The 18,553-nt window shown below is 42.8% G+C and overlaps 1 protein-coding gene across 6 annotated transcripts; it reads left to right on the top strand.

The window, feature by feature from the left end:
* The first annotated feature begins 6,569 nt into the window (after positions 1 to 6,569).
* LOC132380777 (C3a anaphylatoxin chemotactic receptor-like) lies at positions 6,570 to 16,889 on the top strand. 6 transcript variants are annotated; one of them, XR_009507855.1, is made up of 6 exons: positions 6,595 to 6,642; positions 6,819 to 6,926; positions 10,933 to 11,575; positions 13,005 to 13,230; positions 15,383 to 15,499; positions 16,834 to 16,889. XR_009507855.1 is itself a non-coding variant. In XM_059949765.1 (4 exons), exons 2-4 carry the CDS (start codon positions 6,893 to 6,895, stop codon positions 13,012 to 13,014), a joined length of 687 nt encoding a protein of 228 aa, XP_059805748.1. In that variant the 5' UTR covers positions 6,595 to 6,642; positions 6,819 to 6,892; the 3' UTR covers positions 13,015 to 15,529. The 6 variants fall into 6 exon arrangements, 1 of the variants encoding a protein (XP_059805748.1); XR_009507854.1 differs by having other exon boundaries at positions 13,005 to 15,499; XR_009507856.1 differs by lacking the exon at positions 16,834 to 16,889 and having other exon boundaries at positions 13,005 to 13,139; positions 15,383 to 15,529.
* Positions 16,890 to 18,553: the final 1,664 nt, after the last annotated feature.

The raw sequence follows: 18,553 nt of genomic DNA, 5'->3' as shown, positions 1-18,553 counted from the left end.
GAGGTAGTGACCATAATATGATAAGTTTCTATCTGCAATTTGAGAAGGATAAGGGCACATCGGTGTGTCATTGTTGCAGTTGAACAAAGGAGACTATGGAGCCATGAGGGAAGAGCTGGCCAAAGTTAAATAGACGGATATCCTAGCAGAAAAGTCAGTGGAAGAGCAATGGCAGGTATTCTTGGGAATGCTGCACAAGATGCAAAATCAGTTCATCCCCCGGAGAAGGGAGGATTCAAAGGGGGGAAAGGAGGCCCAGTGGTTGACAAAGGAAGTTAGCATTAAAAAAAGAAGTATGACAGAGCTAAGGTCTGATAAACAGATTATTGGGAAATTTTTAAGGAACAACAGAACTTAACTAAAAAGGCAATACGGGGAGAAAAAAATGAGGTCCGAACGCAAGCTAGCCAGGACTGTAAAGGAGGATAGCAAAAGCTTTTTTAGGTATGTGAAGAGAAAGAAGATAGTTAAGAACAATGTTGGGCCCTTGAAGAATGAATTGGGTGAAATTGTTATGGGAAACAGAGAAATGGCAGAAAAATTTAATAAATACTTTAGATCTGTCTTCACAAAGGAAGACACAAGCAATCTCACAGATGTATGGATGGGCGAAGGACATAGGGTAACAGAGGAAATGAAACAGATTGACATTAGGAAGGAAACGTTGATGAGTAGACTGATGAGTCTGAAGGATGACAAATCCCCAGGTCCAGATGATCTGCATCCTAGGGTTCTAAAGGAGGTGGCTCTGGAAATTGCGGATGCATTGGTAATCATTTTCCAATGTTCCTTAGATTCAGGATCAGTTCCTGAGGATTGGAGAATGGCTAATGTTATCCCACTTTTTAAGAAAGGAGGGAGGGAGAAAACAGAGAACTATCATCCTGTCAACCTAGCATCAGTAGTGGGGAAGATGCTGGAGTCCATTATTAAAGATGAAATAATGGCATATCTAGATAGCAGTGATAGGATTGGGCAGAGCCAGCATGGACCTACCAAGGGTAAATCATGTTTGACTAATTTATTGGAGTTTTTCGAGGATGTAACCAAGAAGTTAGACAAGGGAGATCCAGTGGATGTAGTGCACCTCGATTTTCAGAAGGCATTTGATAAGGTCCCACATAGGAGATTGGTGGGTAAAATCAGAGCTCATGGCATTGAGGGGAAGATATTGACATGGATAGAAAACTGGTTGGCAGATAGAAAGCAAAGGGTAGCGGTTGAATGGGTATTTCTCGGAATGGCAGGTGGTGACTAGTTGGGTGTCACAGGGCTCGGTATTGGGACCACAGCTGTTTACAATTTACATCAACGATTTAGATGAAGGCATTGAGAATACCATCAGCAAGTTTGGTGATGATACTAAGCTGGGTGGCAGTGTGACGTTATGAGGATGTTAGGAGAATTCAGGGTGACTTGGATAGGGTGGGTGAGTGGGCAGATACTTGGCAGATGACGTTTAATGTGAATAAGTGTGAGGTTATCCACTTTGGGAGTAAGAACAGGAAAGAAGATTATTATCTGAACGGTGTAGAGTTGGGTAAGGGAGATCTAGAAGTCCTTGTTCATCAGTCACTGAAGGTGAATGAGCAAGTGCAGCAGGCAGTGAAGAAGGCTAATGTAATGTTGGCCTTTATTACAAAGGAAATTGAGTACAAGAGCAAGGAAATCCTTTTGCATTTGTACAGGGCCCTGGTGAGACCACACCTGGAGTATTGTGTAAAGTTTTGGTCTCCAGGGTTAAGGAAGGACGTCCTGGCTGTAGAGGAAGTGCAGCGTAGATTCACAAGGTTAATTCCTGGGATGTCCGGACTGTCTTACGCAGAGAGGTTAGAGAGACTGGGCTTGTACACGCTGGAATTAAGGAGATGAGATTGAGAGGGGATCTGATTGCAACATATAAGATTATTAAGGGATTGGACAAGATAGAGGCAGGAAATATGTTCCAGGTGCTGGGAGAGTCCAGTGCCAGAGGGCATGGTTTAAGAATAAGGGGTAGGTCATTTAGGACAGAGTTAAGGAAAAAAGTCTTCTCCCAAAGAGTTGTGGGGGTCTGGAATGCACTGCCTCGGAAGGCAGTGGAGACCAGTTCTCTGGATGCTTTCAAGAAGGAGCTAGATAGATATCTTATGGATAGGGGAATCAAAGGATATGGGGACAAGGCAGGAACCGGGTATTAATAGTAGATAATCACCCATGATCTCAGAATGGCGGTGCAGGCTCGAAGGGCCGAATGGTCTACTTCTGCACCTATTGTCTATTGTCTATTGACTAGTCGTTATTCACTGCAGCCCTGGCCTCCTTTAAAGGTGCCCTCAACCCCCTTCTCTATGTCTTCGCTTGTAGCAAATTCCGCCGCGTCTTCAGGCGCTCTCTCCTTGCTTCGCCCCTGCTGGCCTTCGCCAAGCGGAGGCTCGAACCAAAGACCTAGACACGCAACCACACCTCAAGTATGAACACCCGGAGCAGTTAATCGTGGACACGCAGACAACCGATATCCCCAGACTGCAGACACACTGGACAGTCGGGTGCAACTGTCGTCAGGAGTGGAGTCTTTCCTGCACCCTTATTTTAATCACTTAAAACAATACAGCACAGTAATGTGCCGGATCAACTAAATCAGTAAATAGGTGGACAATTAAACTAATCCCCTCTGCCGACACAATGTCGATAGACTCCCATTATGCTCAGTTCACCTATCTAAACATCACTTAAAGGTCTCTAACCTCTCTGCTCTTACAACCATTCCAGGTAGCACAGACCAGGCACACACCGCGCTCTGTATAAATAACTTGCCCCTCGCACCTCCTTTGGTCTATCGATCTTGGTGTCTGGGACTTACTATTGATAGGTGGTTGTTACGGGTACTGATGCTCCTACTGGAACAAGTGAGCGTGCTGGCTGATTTCTTGCTGCTAACACAGACGAACAAACAACCAATGTGTAAAATAGAACAAATTGTGCAAATACAAAAAAGGAAAACAAAATAACAACAAAGAAATAAAATGAGTATTGACATCTTCGGCATTGAGCTCTTGAAAGTGAGACTGTAGGTTGTGAGATCTGTTCAGTGTTGTGATGAGAGAAGTTATCTTCTCTGATTCAGCAGCCTGGGGTGGTCGACGGGTCATAACTGTTCCTGAACCTGGTGGTGCGCTACCGGAGGCTCTCATGCCTCCTGCCCGATGGCTGCAGAGAGAAGCGGATAACCTAAATGGCATGTGTCCTTGTTGATGGATGCTGCTGACCTGTGACGGCTCTCCCTGCAGATGTACTCGGGTGGTGACGAGGTTTTTACCTGTGATGGACCGGTAAAGTCATGCCAAAAACCCCGTAAAAAAACTTTTGAAACACCCTGGTTTCCTCGGCTGAATAAGTCCGGGAAAGTCAATCTCCGGCCCTACGAAGCTGGTGAGATTCAGGAGCGATCCCACACTAAATCCCTCGTTTCTCTGGATGTGTGTAATTCGCTACCCTGTTTCACAGTGGTGTCACGAAATAACAGACAGTGCACCACGTACGATCAAAAGATTTATCTTTACATTTCCTAATTTGAGTAAAGCGTTAATAACAAAAAGAAGAAAAGGGCCCATTTTAATGAAACAGCCTAATGTGCACAAGTTGGAGCAGGTCGGAGGAGCGACAATTCGGCAAGAGCAATTTATTAAAAAGAGACAGTAACAATAACTCAAGTGCAACATGAGCGGCCATTCTTTTGAGTGAGCCAGTGTTTGGAGTGGCTTTGAATAATTAGGTTTTGGCGAGATCAGGCTTGGAGGTAGAGCTAATACGACTTGATGTTTCAATCCCAGTGACCAGTCGGCACTCTCGATGTAGGCGAGGCTTGGAGTAGTGACGAGGAGGGTAGCTACGTCATCGGAGTCATCAGGTGGATACCCTCCTTCTTTGAGATTCCATTGATAAGCCCACGACGTCTCCAGAGGGCTCAACGGTGCTACCTGGCGTCCCAGATACACCCCCCTCAGTCCCGTACCCTCCTGTCTTCATCTTGCAGCCCAGTTGTTGTCTTTCCTTTTAATCCAAATCCAATTGCTGCTTTCCTCTGCTGCGTTTGGCACAGACTTGCTCCTTGCCGTAGCTCTAGATCAGGTCGCCCATCTTCTCCAACTTCTTTTCTGCTGATCCCTTGATGCCACTTAGGATCAGGTTCACATTTGCATTGATGTTTTCCCACTCCTTGCTGTTAGACTTTGACCATTTCACCAACGGCTTACGTCCTTGCATGTTCTCCTCTTTACGATGTGTCTTGGACTGCTGCTTGTACCTGAAACCTCTTCCACATCCCGTAGGGTGCTGATTCTCTGCGGAATGTGGGTTTCTTCCTGCCGCTGAGTTTCATCCGACTGATTAACAGATTAACTGATTATCTCCTCTTAACAGACTCTGGCCAATGCGGGGCCCTCGGTTGGAGATTTTCAAGCATTTCTTCTGTCCTTGATGAATTTCAAGACCACGAGTTGATGTTATTTTAGTCCAGCCGCACCCACAGGTCTGAACAACATGCCGAGCTGCCGGTTTCTTGATTCATTGTTGTGTCCATGCCAAGGTTCGTCACCGGGAGGTCAATCAGAGAGTCTTCTTGCGCCCCTGCTCTCGCAGACTCTGGTGGTATACTTCTCTTTAAACTTTCCATAGCCAAATGAAAGTGGCTCTTCTGCCCTGACAAAGTGACGGGGCCTGATGTTATGGATAGCCGCCCATAACAGCCCCGCTGGGGTCTAATTCCTGCTGACCTGTGCACTCCTGTCCTGTGCAAGAAGTATATCTTGCACGTTATTCTCTCTCTTTGTTCTTCTTTCTTCATTTCTCATAATTAGTGAGAATGGCTTCAGTGGCAATGTTTCGAACTTCGTGTGGCATGTAAGATGTCTGTGAGACCTACGAAAGCCCAGATAAACACATCTAAACCAGGAGCGCCGAGTTGCAGTTACTCAGACAACGTATTAAGAAACTGGAGCTGCAGCTTCACGTCCTTCGACTCATGCGGAAGAATGGGGAGGTGTTAGACAGGAGCTACCACCAGGTAGTCAGGAGACAGGTAACTGTCAGGACAAGCATGGGGAATACACGGCCAGTGCAGAGTACTCCTGCAGTTGTTCCCCTTAATAATAAGTATAAAACTTTAAATATTGTTGAGGGGGACGAATTACCGGGGGAGGGAGGGGCACAGTGACAGGGTCTGAGTGCTGTACCTCAGCAGAGCAGAGAGGTGAAGAGGACTGCAGTGTTGACCATCAGGGAAACGGAGGTGATGTTCTCTGGTCGCGGTAATAGCACCAGAATGGTATGTTCCCTCCCTGGTGCCAGGATCAGTGATGTCTCTGAATGGTACCATGGCGAGTGTGAACTGCCACAAGTCTTAGTACGCATTGGCACCCATGAACTAGGGAGAAAAAGTGAGGAACTGCTGAAGAGATTTTAGGGAGCTCAGTAGAAAGCTGAGAATCAAGACTACCAGGGTAGTAATCGCTGGATTGCTGGCTCTGGCATGTGCCAGTGATGGTGAGGATAGGCGGAATTGCCAGGTAAATGTGTGGCTGATGAGGGGGTGTTGGGTGCAGGCAGGGGTTCCAATTTCAAGATCATGGGTATCTCCTCTGGGGAAGGTATGGGTTGTACAAATGGACGGATTACACCTCAACACGGGCTGAGGGGTGTGTGGTGGTCCAATGTGGGCAGGTTCGCCGAATTTGTTCGGGAATGTTTTTGGCAAGGTAGTGGGAACAAGAGTAATAGTGCTGAATATGAGGCAGTTGGTTTACAAACAGAGACAATCTGTAGTCAGAATCCTCGCAAGGAAAGTCTGATGACAGTGAAAATTGCAGTCAACAGCATGAGTGGCAAAGTAAAATGCGGACAAAATCCAAAAGTGTGAACACAGGACTGAAAGCTTTATATTTTATTTCGCACAGCATACGCAATCAAATAGCTGGACTTCTGTTGTGGCACAGTTACAGGTTGGCACGTATGATGGGGTGGGTATTACTGAATCGTGGCTGAATGAAGATTGTAGCTGGGAGCTTAATGTCCAAGGATACACAACGTGTCGAAAGGTCAGGCAGGAAAGCAGAGGGGAGGCGTTAACCTTTTGGTAAAAAAAAGGCAAATGAAATGAAATCATTGCGGATAGAACTAAAGAACTGTAGGTGCAAGAAGACCCTGGATGAACTTCTTGTGGAATTGAGTAGAAAGCTTAAGATAGAAGAACCCAAACAGGAAAGTGATGATAAAATGATTGAATTTATCCTGAGAAAGTTCAGCTAAACGCAGATGTATCAGTATGACAGCAGAGTAAAGGGATTTAAAGACATGAGAGAGGAGTTGGCAAGAATTAATTGGAGAACGACACTGGAACGGTCGATGGCAGAGCGGTGTTACATAACCCGTGGGTATCTTGTGACTGTCTTATGACCATGAAGTAATTAAATATCTGCTGAGCATAATGTAATGGTCTTGTGATGGTGGGGTGATGTAATTTCCGGCCAGTGTGAGGTCCGGTGATGACGTGTTCTCAACAGGTATAAAATAGGGAAGCCTGCTGCGACGCAGGAGTTTTGTGTTGACTCGTCGTTCGATTCGTCAGTTACTCCGTTATGCTGCATATTTGGTCTCATGACGCAGGTTCGTTCTAAAGTGGAGTTTTACTATCTACTGTAATGTCGTGCCGGCAGTTTTGCAAATCACTGGCAGTTGTTTGATGTATCTTTTATATAATTTTAAAGTTTAAGTGTTGGAGAGTGCAAACTTTACCGAAGTACGGGTACCCGAATGATCAAGTAAAGTTCGGTTTAATACAGGATCGACCTTATTGGATCTTCGTTCAAAGAAGTACTGACCTGCATCTGAGATAACCGCTACCTGTAAGAGTAGAATGGGTTGTGCAGTGATCATTCACCAAAGAAAAGGTCAGTTCCTTTCAGCCATTTTTATTTCCTTCGTCATGAATCCTTCGGGCAAGGCGTATTTCCGCTGGGATCAGCAGTAACGTCACGTCTTCGAGGAATTCGCTGCTTCAGGGAAGTCTGTGCTAATTGAATGCATAAATCACTTGGACTTTCGTACTTACCACGTTTAAGACTGTGTTCGCATTTACCACTTTAATCACTATTCCAGAGTTGCCGTATAGCAGTTAACTTCCGGTTAAATTAGTTGCTTGTTTACTTTTCATTTTTTATTGAGCAGAGTTTAATAAATGTTTACTTGTTGATTAAAAAAAACCTGACTCAATTGTATTTTCATTGCTGCCGGACACGTACCGTAACAGCAGCAATGGCTGGAATATCTCGAAGCAATTCAGAAGGCACAACGTATAGAGATCCCAAACGGGAAGAAGTACTCTCTAGGCAAAATGAAACAATCATAGCCAAGAAGAGAAATTAATGCCAACATAAAGCCCAACATGGCTATATATTACAGCAAGAATTGCTAGATAGTTAGGGAATTAGAAAGCTTTTAAAAACCAATTGGAAAAACTGAAAAGTCGTTAAAAAGCTCAGGATGGAATAAGAAGGTAAGCTAGCCAATAATATTAAAAAGGATACTGAAGTTTCTTTAGAGACGTAAAGTGTTAAAGAGAAGCGAGAATGGTAATAATGGACCGCTGTAAAATGTTGCTGGAGAGACACTAATGGGAGATATGGAAACGACGGAGCATCTGAACAAGTATTTTGCCTCAGTATTCATTGTGGAAGACACCTGCATGAAGTTTATGGATTCACTGTTCCGAGGGCGAAAGTTTTGGGGAACTTCAAAGGTCTGAATGTAGATAAGTCACATGGACCATATAGGGTTAATTTCAGAAATTAACCGCGTGACCTCTTTATCTACTTCTCAAAAATAAAAGGAAATGTTTTGTTCTTCTCTGCTTTCTGAGTAAAGTATTATCTTCTGATGTCAACAGCTCAACTTCCTCATATTGAGCTTCTTGGAACTTCAAACACAGAGTGTCTCTACCGAGGTGGAATAACACATCTCTTCGGCTCATTCGGAATTAAGATCCCCACCATTGCTAAATCAGCATCCAAATTCCGCACAAGACACAACTCCCTGATGCACCTGGAGCACCCAAGGAACCCCACCGTCGAAATTAACGTCTGAGTGCAAGTATTAAATACTGCTAAGGACCGGTGACGGAGCCGGAGATTCCAGCGAAAGGTGAGATGAATTTCCATGGGATTTACATTAATTTGGAAATGTGGCGGCTGATCAGGGATCATCAGCGTGGCTGTGTTGCGGAAGAAACCCTGCCTTACTACTTTTGGAAGGTTTTTCTGGAGATAACCCAGTGAAGGCAGCGCAGTGGGGTTGTTAACATGAGGAGAACTCCAGAGATTACAGAGGTTGGTCTTGTTTTCCATGTGGTCGAAGGACGCTGACCGAACCCCTGACAAAATAAATTAAAATAACAGATACAGAGACGGTGTATACAGAATCGCTTTCCCATTGTAGGAGCAACATTAAAAGGAAGGCATATACTGTATTTATCTTGAGGATAGGAGAGTTAAATCGAATATAAGGGATAGTTTTTTTAAGTTTGTTTTAAATGTCAGTTCGATTTTGAGATACAGCACTGTAACAAGCCTTTCCGGCACTACGAGACCGCCGCGCCCAAATACACCCATGTGATCAATTAACCTACCAGAGTCTCAGGCCTTCAGGGATTGAAAGGCTGATCACATGAGGAACATTTTGTGGTCCCGGTCTTCTACTCACTGAAATTCAGAAGAATGAGAGGTGACTTCGCCGAAACCTGCGGACTGTGGAAAGGCCTCGATGCAGTCGATGTGGAGGAGATGTTTCCTATGTTGTGGGAGGCTAGGAGCAAACGGCACAGCCTCAGGAGGGTGGGCCGTCCTTTTAGAAAGGAGATTATGTTTAATTTCTGTCGCCAGAGTGTGGGGAATCTATAAAATTCATTGCCACGGAGAGCTGCATGTTTCTGTATTTTTAAGACGGAGGTGATAGATTCTTGATAGGTCGGGGCATGCTCGTAACCAATGGGAAGGGAAGAGACTGGGGCTGAAAAGCAATATGGCGGAGCAGATTCAATGAGCCAAATGAACTAATTCTGTTCCTATATCTTATTGAATTATAATCTTATTTGTGAGGAAACTGGAGCACCCAGAATAAAGCCACGCAATAGTGGGGACAAATTCTAAACTGCCTCTCGACAGCGGCGGGAGATGAACCCTGTTTGCTGGGTTGCAGCAGAGTTATGTTAATCACTGCGCTACCGTGCCGTCCATCATGAACTGACACATTGAACGTGGCTGCCAGGGGAGGTGACAAACATCATATGCAATGAATACCTGTAAGAGGTATTTACGCAGACACGTGAATAGATGAGACATACGCAGTCACGGTTCCAAAGGGATGCAAGATGGATTAATGTAAATGGGGAAATGGTGGGCATGGTATGATAGGCCAAGAACCTGTTTCTGTACTGAACGTACAGCAATAGGAATACTGGTAATATTGGTCGTGTTGGTAATGGTAGTAATGGTGGCAGTGGTAGAAGCTGTTTATAAGGTGATGAGAGGCACAGATGGAGTAGACAGACAGTATCTATTTCCCGAGTGTTGAAATGGCCAGTACCAGAGGGCGGGGATTTAAGGTGAGAGGGGGTATGATCAAAGGAGACGAGAAGGGTAATTTGTTTTTCACATAGCGTGGGGGCCTGGAATGCGCTTACAGAATGGTGGTGGAGGCAGATACATTGAGACTGTTGAGAGCCGCTTGGATGGGAACATGAATGTGAGGGAAGTCGACATTGTGTCAGCAGACACCATTAGTTCCGTAGGCCATGTGATGACTAATTTAATTGGTTCAGTACAATATTGTGAACTATTCCTGTGCTGGATTGTTCTGTGTTCTTGCCGGACTCTACAAACGTCCTGGGCACATTTCGGCATTGAGAGCGCCTTCGACTTTTGCACAGTACTATATTTGTCAACGGAGACCGGAGAGCGTCGGGCGGAAGCAAAGGATGCTGGGACTGGCGAGGGTGAAGCGCCATGGGAGGGATGTGGGACAGGTGCCAGAGAAGGAATGCCAGAGTCGGTGTTGGGGGCGGCTGCTGGCGCGGATGCAAACACGCACTGAGCTGAGACAGCAGTGATGGTCATCTGATTCTAAAAAAAAATAGTTTGTTGACTATTACAGAATGACACTTTGGTGCTTTCTGCTTCCTCCCATGCCCCATCCCCTTTTCTCCAAGCTTGATTCCCTTCTCCCAGCCCCGTTACCAGACTCAGTCCACAAACAAAGACCCATATCAGAATCAGGTTTATCGTCACTCACATACAGTATGCCTGTAATGTGTTCCTCTTTTGGTGACAGTGCAATGCATCAAGTTAATATATTACTGTCTAGTAATCGGCCCTTCCGGCCCAACGAGCCGCACTGCCCAGCAACCCACCTGGTTAAACACAGGAAATTTCACGAAGGTCACGGGAGCAAGAATTAGTACTGGTAGTAGATTGATCGTTCGAGTCCAGTAGAATGTTCTTCTAAGGGATTGTCATCCGTGGGTCCTCGGCGGGCTGTAGAGGCCAATGCAGGACCATATAACGGCAATGTTATGAGTACATTCCCTTAATGGAGATCGGCCGCGCGTGACTTTGTCTAAAGTGGGGAAGCTAATGCACGGGCCATACATCACATGGTCGTTGACAGATCGGGGACATGCTGGTCTGGGTCCAGTGGCTTGGAATGCAAGACTATTGTGGTCTCTGCTCTGCAGCAGACTTCCGCCGCCTTCACTACTGTTGCGCTCAGTCAGATTTCTGTTCTGTGTTACACCCCATCACTACTCCCCTTCTTCTCCTTCCCTCTTCGCTCTCGCCTCTTCCCCTGTATTCGCCGCCTCTCCATTCTGTACCCCTCTCAATTCCACGATATCTCCTCCACCAGATCCGACAATGTCGTTCTCCGAAGGAGTGACCAGTTCGACGCTCGCTGGGAATCTCTCCTCCCACAATTCCACGGTCGATGGAAACAGAATGGAATGGGGAGCAACTTCCGTCATGACAATGGTCATCTTCATTCTCACCTTCCTACTGGGGGTCCCGGGTAATGGCGCAGTTATCTGGGTGACGGGCTTCAAGATGAAGAGTAAGGTCCACACGGTGTGTTTCCTGAACCTGGCTCTGGCTGACCTGATCTATTGCCTCACCCTTCCTTTCAGAATGGCCAACATCTCCCTGTTCTACTCTGGATACAACGCCTACTTTTCCATGAAGATTATTGGAACGTTGACGTTCCTCAACGCATCCGCCAGCACTTATCTGTTATGTCTGATCAGCATCTGCCGCTGCCTGGCTATTACTCGGCATAGGTGGTTCCAGCAACATCTGAGCCTCACGTGGATACGTGTGGCCTGCTTCGGAGTCTGGATCTTAGCCTTCGTCATGTACCTGCCCGTCCTCCTGCTTCCGGATTGGACGAAGGAGTTGACCGTCTTGGAGCCATTTTGGATTGTTTTCATCTTCGTCCTCCCCCTTCTAATTATGATCACCAGCTACTCCCTGGTTGGCTTCGGGCTGCAAGGGAACAGGTTCGTAAAATCGAAGAAACCTGTCCGCCTCATCATCACCGTGGTCGTGGCCTTTATGATCTGTTGGATCCCCAACGTTGTGTGCGACCTCCTATCGGCCTTCACCACACCGATTCCCCAGGACTGGTCATTATTCACTGTAGCCCTGGCCTCCTTCAACAGCGCTCTCAACCCCCTTCTCTATGTCTTCGCTGGCCGTGAATTCCACCAGGTCTTCAGGCGCTCCCTCCTCGCCTCGCTCCATCTGGCCTTCGCCGAGCAGAGGCCAGAATTGGAGACCCAGTCTCAAACCCCCAACCTCACCTTAAATACGAATGTCTGAGGGAGTTCCTCGCGGCCAGACATTCGACCGATATCCCCTGACTACAGACGCAGTGGACAGTCGGTTGCAGTTATGATCGGCAGTGGAGGCTTTGCTACACTCCTACTTTAATCTCTCAGAACATAGAACATAGACCACTCGCCCTACAATGTACTGTACCAAATCAATCAGTCAATAAATGGCCAATTAACCAAATACCCTCCGCCTACACAATGGAGATATCCTTCCTTGATGCTGATTCTACCTGTCTAATCATCTCTTAAAGGTCTCTAACCTATCTACACTTACCACCATTCCAGGCAGCGAGTGCCAGACACACACCACTGTCCGTGCAATTAACCTGGGCTTGGTATCTCCTTCGGAATGACGCCCTCTCAATTTAAATGGACGTCCTCTGGTATCAAACAGTACAACCCCGGGAAACACACTGAATATCCATGCCTTTCTTTATCTTCTAAACGTCATCCCACCACCCCAGTGAAAATAAACCAAGTGTGTTCAACATCTCGTAATAGACGATGCTCTCCAATACGGGCAGCATTCTGGTATATCTCCTCTACACCCTCTGCAAAGCCTCGACATCTTTCCTGCAATGGGCTACCAGAACTGTATACACCTCGTTCACCAAGTAGTCTCTATGTTCCTATGACCTCTCTCCTTACAAGTCATTTTCACCCACAGAACAGGATGGTTTTTATCTCACCCTTCTCGGTAAACTCTAAACTGACTGTTGTGCGTGAGAATCCCATTAAGTCAGCAGTTTCTGATTTCCTGGTGGTAGCTGATGGAGTAACAGCAATCTGCCGTTGCTCCAACTCTAGTTATCTTCCTAGGTCCAACCTGTCTTGAAACTTCTTTTTTAAGTGTGATTTTTTTTTTCATTATGGCTACACGGAGTGGCAGAGGTACTAAAAAAGATGATCCCCTGCTTCTTTGGATTCTATTGTGGATTTTCTACAATGCATACACGAGAAGCCTCTGAGAAGTTTCAACAATTCAGATATGAATTTAAACTGATAGAAGGTAAATTGAATTCTATTCAACAAACTTAATGAACACGATAATCGCATAAAAATAATGAAGCAATTTTTTCGTTTCTGCAAACAGAAGTGGATGAACTGCAAAAGCTTTATGAAAATCAATCCAGGTCCAACGAAAAGCTAAGACAGAAGATTGTCAACACAGAAAATAGACGTAGAAGGAACAACTTAAGGGTTCTGGGTCTCAAAGAGTTAACCGAAAGTAATCATCCTATCGAATTCTTTGCAAACTTTCTACAAGAATTATTTCCGGAAATGTTGACGTCTTTGCTTATGATTGATCGAGTTCACAGGTATCCCGTGTTTAGAACTCCTAACAGAGATAGCCCAAGATTAGCAATATTCGGTTTTCATGAACTTAAAACAAATGAACTGTTAATACAGTTAATTAATACACGAATCAAGTCGAAGAGGCACGATTGGAAGATTAGGTTTGTTGCAGATTACCCAAATGAGGTTATGAGGTTATGTCCGAGTTTTTTTAACAAGGGTTCCCTTCGCTACCCTGCTCGACTCAGAATCACACTTAAAAATGGATCTTTGGAATCGTTTCGCTCGACTGCTGAAGCACAAAGGTTTTTTTAATCCGAAGGTTAGCTGTTTAGTTTGTCCTTACATGAAGACACAAGATTAAATAAGAAACTTCTAATTCACAAATGCCGTTGTAGGGGCAACTTTGTTGTCTGATAATGATTTTTTAAAATTTCTAAAGAGGCATATTATTTTGTTTTTTGAAGAGAATAAAAAAGGAAGAAAATTCTAATCTGATTGTATGGGATACTCCCAACGCCTATATTAGAGGACAAATAATTTCTCCTACTGCGAGTGTTAAGAATAAAGCTAATAAAGAAAGAATTGAATTAGCCAACCAATTGAAACAATTAGATCAAGAATATGCTATAGTTCCAGATCCTGTTTTATATAAAAGACGTGCTGAAGTTTAAACTAAATATGATTTTTTGTTAACATATCCAATTTAAACTCAACTTCTTAAAGATAGAACTCAAATTTACAATCACGGAGATAAATCAGGCAAAGTATTAGTCAACCAACTAAAAGCTTCTGTAGTTAAACGACAAATTAAAGAAATTTACAAACCTAATGGTGATAGGACAACTGATCACTCTGAAATAAATGATACCTTTAAAGAATGCTATTCTAAACTTTATAGTTCTGATTACCCTAAAGATAATACTGTAATGAATAATTTTCTAGATCAATTAAATATCCCTGTACTTTTTGCAGATAATTGTAAACATATGGATCAACCCATTTCTTATGAGGAAATTGCCGAGGCTATACATTCATTACACTCGGGGAAGGCTCCGGGTCCAGATTGATTTTCTGGAGAATTTTATAAGGCTTTTTCTTCATTAATTATACCGCAGTTAGTCTTACTCGTTTTGGATTCTTTCAAATTGGGTAGCTTGCCTCAATCTTTCTATGAAGCCTCTATTTTTCTTATCCTAAAGAAGAACAAGGACCCAACTGAATGCTCTTCATACAGGCCAATTTCATTACTCAATGTTCATACTAAAATCCTTTCTAAAGTTCTGACTCGTAGGATTGAAAACATTCAACCTTCTATTATTTCTGATGATCAGACTGGATTTATTAAAAACCGACATTCTGATTTTAACATACTCCATGTATTGAATGTTACTTACTCTCCCTCCCAGGAGATATAGGTTAAGTGTGATATTCTTAGATGCTGAGAAGGCCTTTGATTGGGTTGAATGGAATTATTTATTTACAAACTTAGAAAATTTTAATTTTGGACCAGATTTTATTCAATGGATTCAATTACTTTATCTATCTCCTTCTGCTCGGATTCTTACTAGCTTTCAAAATTCCAAACCATTTAAACTTCATTGCAGAACTAGACAAGGCTGTCCATTGAGCCCTTTGCTCTTTGATTTAAGTTTAGAACCCCTTGCCATTGCTTTTCGAGAATCTAATGATATCTGCGGTATTTTAAGGAGAGGTATTACTCACAAAATTTCACTTTATGCTGATGATATATTGTGTTTATCTCCAATGCCGAGACGTCGTTACCTTTCCTACTTTCTTTACTCACCCGTTTTAGCCAGTTTTCAGGGTATAAGTTGAACCTACGTAGGAGTGAACTATTTCCTTTCAATAATTTGATATCAATTAATACTAATCTCTCTTTTAAAGTTGTAAGGAAGCATTTGCAGAATTTTCTTTGCTTGCTGCTAGGAGCCCCTGTTTTTGGAACATTCGGCTTAGTATGTATCAAAGGTGTTAACAAGTTTCTTCTGCAGAAGTTATGTTTGTCAGAGGTGTTAACTCCTTACTTCTGCAGATCAATGTTCCTAGGAGAACTGCAACATAAATAGCTTAATTGTTAACCGCAGACTAGACATGACATGCGATGTTATCACTTTCTTGTACGTCAGACTGTTTCATCTTTCAGGATAAAAGGTCAACATGTTTACGCATCGGGTCAACCCTCACGGTGGAGAGACTGACTCTCCGTGATCATCACGACAATAAAGGTTCTCGCTGCGAACTGAGCCCAGAGAGTCTCTGTCTTTTATTGTAAGTAAAGTGTTAAAACTCTGCTACAACAGTCACCTTTTCAATATCGTTGATTGGACTAATTAATTCTACTAAAATGAATATTCTACCAAAAGTTATATATCTTTTTCGGGATTTACCCATTTTTACTCCTAAATCCTTTTTAGACTCTCTTGGTTCTATTTTATCCTCCAATATATGAAAAAATAAAACTCCACATTTAAATAAAATTCATCTTCAAAAATCTAAAAAGTCTAGAGGTTTAGCCTTACTTAATTTTAGGTTTAATTACTGGGCAGTTAATATTCGATATTTTACTTTTTGTCTATATTATATTAATGGTGTAGATTGTCCGGTATGGGTCTCTTTAGAAGCTAATTCTGATAATAAATTTCCTATTATTTCTCTTCTTGGTTCCTGACTTCTTTTATTTGTAAGGAAACTTAGAATTTAATATTTAAACAATCTCTGAGGATCTGGATACAATTTAGAAAACACTTTGGTTTATTGAGATATTCCCATTCAAGTCCCAACTATTCAAATTTTTCAAACCCTCTATGACTAATTTAGTTTTTAAAGAATGGGACAGGTTGGGTATTAAATATTTTTGAGATCTGCTTGTTGGAGGAAACTATCTTTCATTTGAGCAATTGTCAGCTAAATATACTTTGCAGCTTACCCAAAATTCTCTTTTTAAAATATTTCCAAATCAGAGACTGTTTAAAATCTCAATTATGTACATTCCCTATTAGCTCAGATAAGAACTTACTAGACGTAACTTTTAGTTTGACACCTTTTCTTAATGGTTCTATGTCTAAAATTTATGGTATGTTACTGGAGACGAGGAATGTTCCTTTAGAGAAAATTAAGAATCTCTGGGAACAAGATCTACAGACAACGATATCTGAGGAAACTTGGGATGAAATTTTTAAACTAGCTAATACTTCATCGCTAGGTGCTCGTCATTCCCTCAGACAATTTAAGGTGGTAGATAGAGTTCTTGTGACTAAGGATAAGCCATCTCGTTTTTATTCGGATATATCTCCCTGCTGTGACAGATGTAATAATGGAGAAGCTTCATTCATTCATATGTTTAGGACTTATCCGAATCTTGAAAAATATTGGAAGGAAGTTTTTCAAATTTTTTTTCCTTACTTTTTAAAGTCAATGTTAAGCTAACCATCTGACGGCCCTATTCGGTATTGTTGCAGGACAAGACATTAAGCTGAAGGCCTTTGAATTACATAGTTTGGCCTTTAGCTCTCTTATAGTCTGGAGGGCGCTTTTGTTTAAATGGAAAAATGTTCTTCCTCCTACTCATCCTCAATGTTTATGTGACCTTATGTCATGTTTAGATTTAGAGAAGATTCGTTGTTCAATTTCTGAATCTCGTCAAGACTTTCAAACACTGTGGGGATCTTTTCTGAATCATTTTCAAAACCTTCAATTCGTTGTTTAAACTCAGATGTTGGCTATTATTAATTTGTATTATATAAGAAAGTATCTTACTTTCTTTCCTCAATAAACAGCTTCGGTCTTGGTAGGGGTTAGACTCTTTTTTTGGCAATAGATTAGTATATTTCAATATAACTATTGATTAACTTACATGAATACAGGGTAATAAGATTGTTATTATGAACAGATATAATGAAATTGGTAGTTTTAACATCTTTTTGATCTTTTATATACACTTTCTTGCACTCTGTATTCTTCTATGTAGAAACTAATAAAAATATTGGAAAAGGAAATCAGCAGTTTCTGAAATACACAAAACAATCTGTCTGGTGTGACCGATCAGAGTCACTTAGATCACGTTCCTTTCCCATTCTGATGTTTGGTCTGAATAACAACCGAATTTCTTGACCATTTCTGCATGCTTTTATGCATTGCGTTGCTGCCATATGATTGGCTGATTAGATCTTTGCATTAACGAGCAGGTATACAGCTTTATCTAATAAAGTAGCCTAATGATTTGTAAAGTTTCTAAAAATCTAACTATTACTATAAAGAACAGTAAATAGTAAAAGAAAAACAAAATCAGATCAATATTTGGTGTTAACACCCTCTGCCTGTAATGCTCCATCACTTCTCTTACTTCCACTGTCGTGGAGATTTATATTAAAAACAAATCGGCTTGTAGGTTGTCCCAAACATCTTGGAGAACTTACCAAGTACCTACAGTCGGCTAAATTCCCCTTTTCCATATTCTGAGATTAATGTGAGTATTGGACTGTATTTTGTAATGGTTTAGAAACATAGAAACATGGAAAATAGGTGCAGGAGTAGGCCATTCGGACCGCCGAGCCTGCACCGCCATTCAGTATGATCATGGCTGATCATCCAACTCAGAACCCCGTACCTGCTTTCTCTCTATACCTCCTGATCTCTTTAGCCACAAGGGCCAAATCTAACTTTCTCTTAAATATAGCCAATGAACCGGCCTCAACTGTTTCCTGTGACAGAGAATTCCACAGATTCACCACTCTCTGTGCGAAGAAGTTTTTCCTCATCTCGGTCCTAAAAGGCATCCCCTTTATCCTTAAGCTGTGACCCCTCGTTCTGGACTTCCCCAACATCGGGAACAATCTTCCTGCATCTAGCCTGTCCAATCCCTTTAGAATTTTATACGTTTCAATAAGATCCCCCTTCAATCTTCTAAATTCCAGTGAGTACAAGCCCAGTCGATCCAGTCTTTCTTCATATGAAAGTCCTGGCATCCCAGGAATCAATCTGGTGAACCTTCTCTGTACTCCCTCTATGGCAAGAATGTCTTTCCTCAGATTAGGGGACCAAAACTGCACACAATACTCGAGGTGCGGTCTCACCAAGGCCTTGTACAACTGCAGTAGAACCTCCTTGTTCCTGTACTCCAATCCTTTTGCTATGAATGCCAACATACCATTTGCCTTTTTCACCACCTGCTGTACCTGCATGCCCACCTTCAATGACTGGTGAACAATGACACCCAGGTCTCGTTGCATTTCCCCTTTTCCTAATCGGCCACTGTTCAGATAATACTCTGTTTTCCTGTTCTTGCAACCAAATTGGATAACCTCCCATTTATTCACATTAAAT

Source organism: Hypanus sabinus, chromosome 24 (assembly GCF_030144855.1).
Source record: "Hypanus sabinus isolate sHypSab1 chromosome 24, sHypSab1.hap1, whole genome shotgun sequence".
NCBI classification, from domain to species: domain Eukaryota; kingdom Metazoa; phylum Chordata; class Chondrichthyes; order Myliobatiformes; family Dasyatidae; genus Hypanus; species Hypanus sabinus.
Note: the sequence above shows the minus strand (reverse complement) of the source record. Positions and strands in the feature narration are given on the sequence as shown.

Excerpts from the sequence above, each read along its gene's own strand:
- LOC132380777 (XM_059949765.1), top strand. The coding sequence starts at position 6,893 with ATGGGTTGTGCAGTGATCATTCACCAAAGAAAAG. Across the intron at positions 6,927-10,932 it reads GATCATTCACCAAAGAAAAG|ATCCGACAATGTCGTTCTCC; the intron begins GTCAGTTCCTTT and ends CTCCTCCACCAG.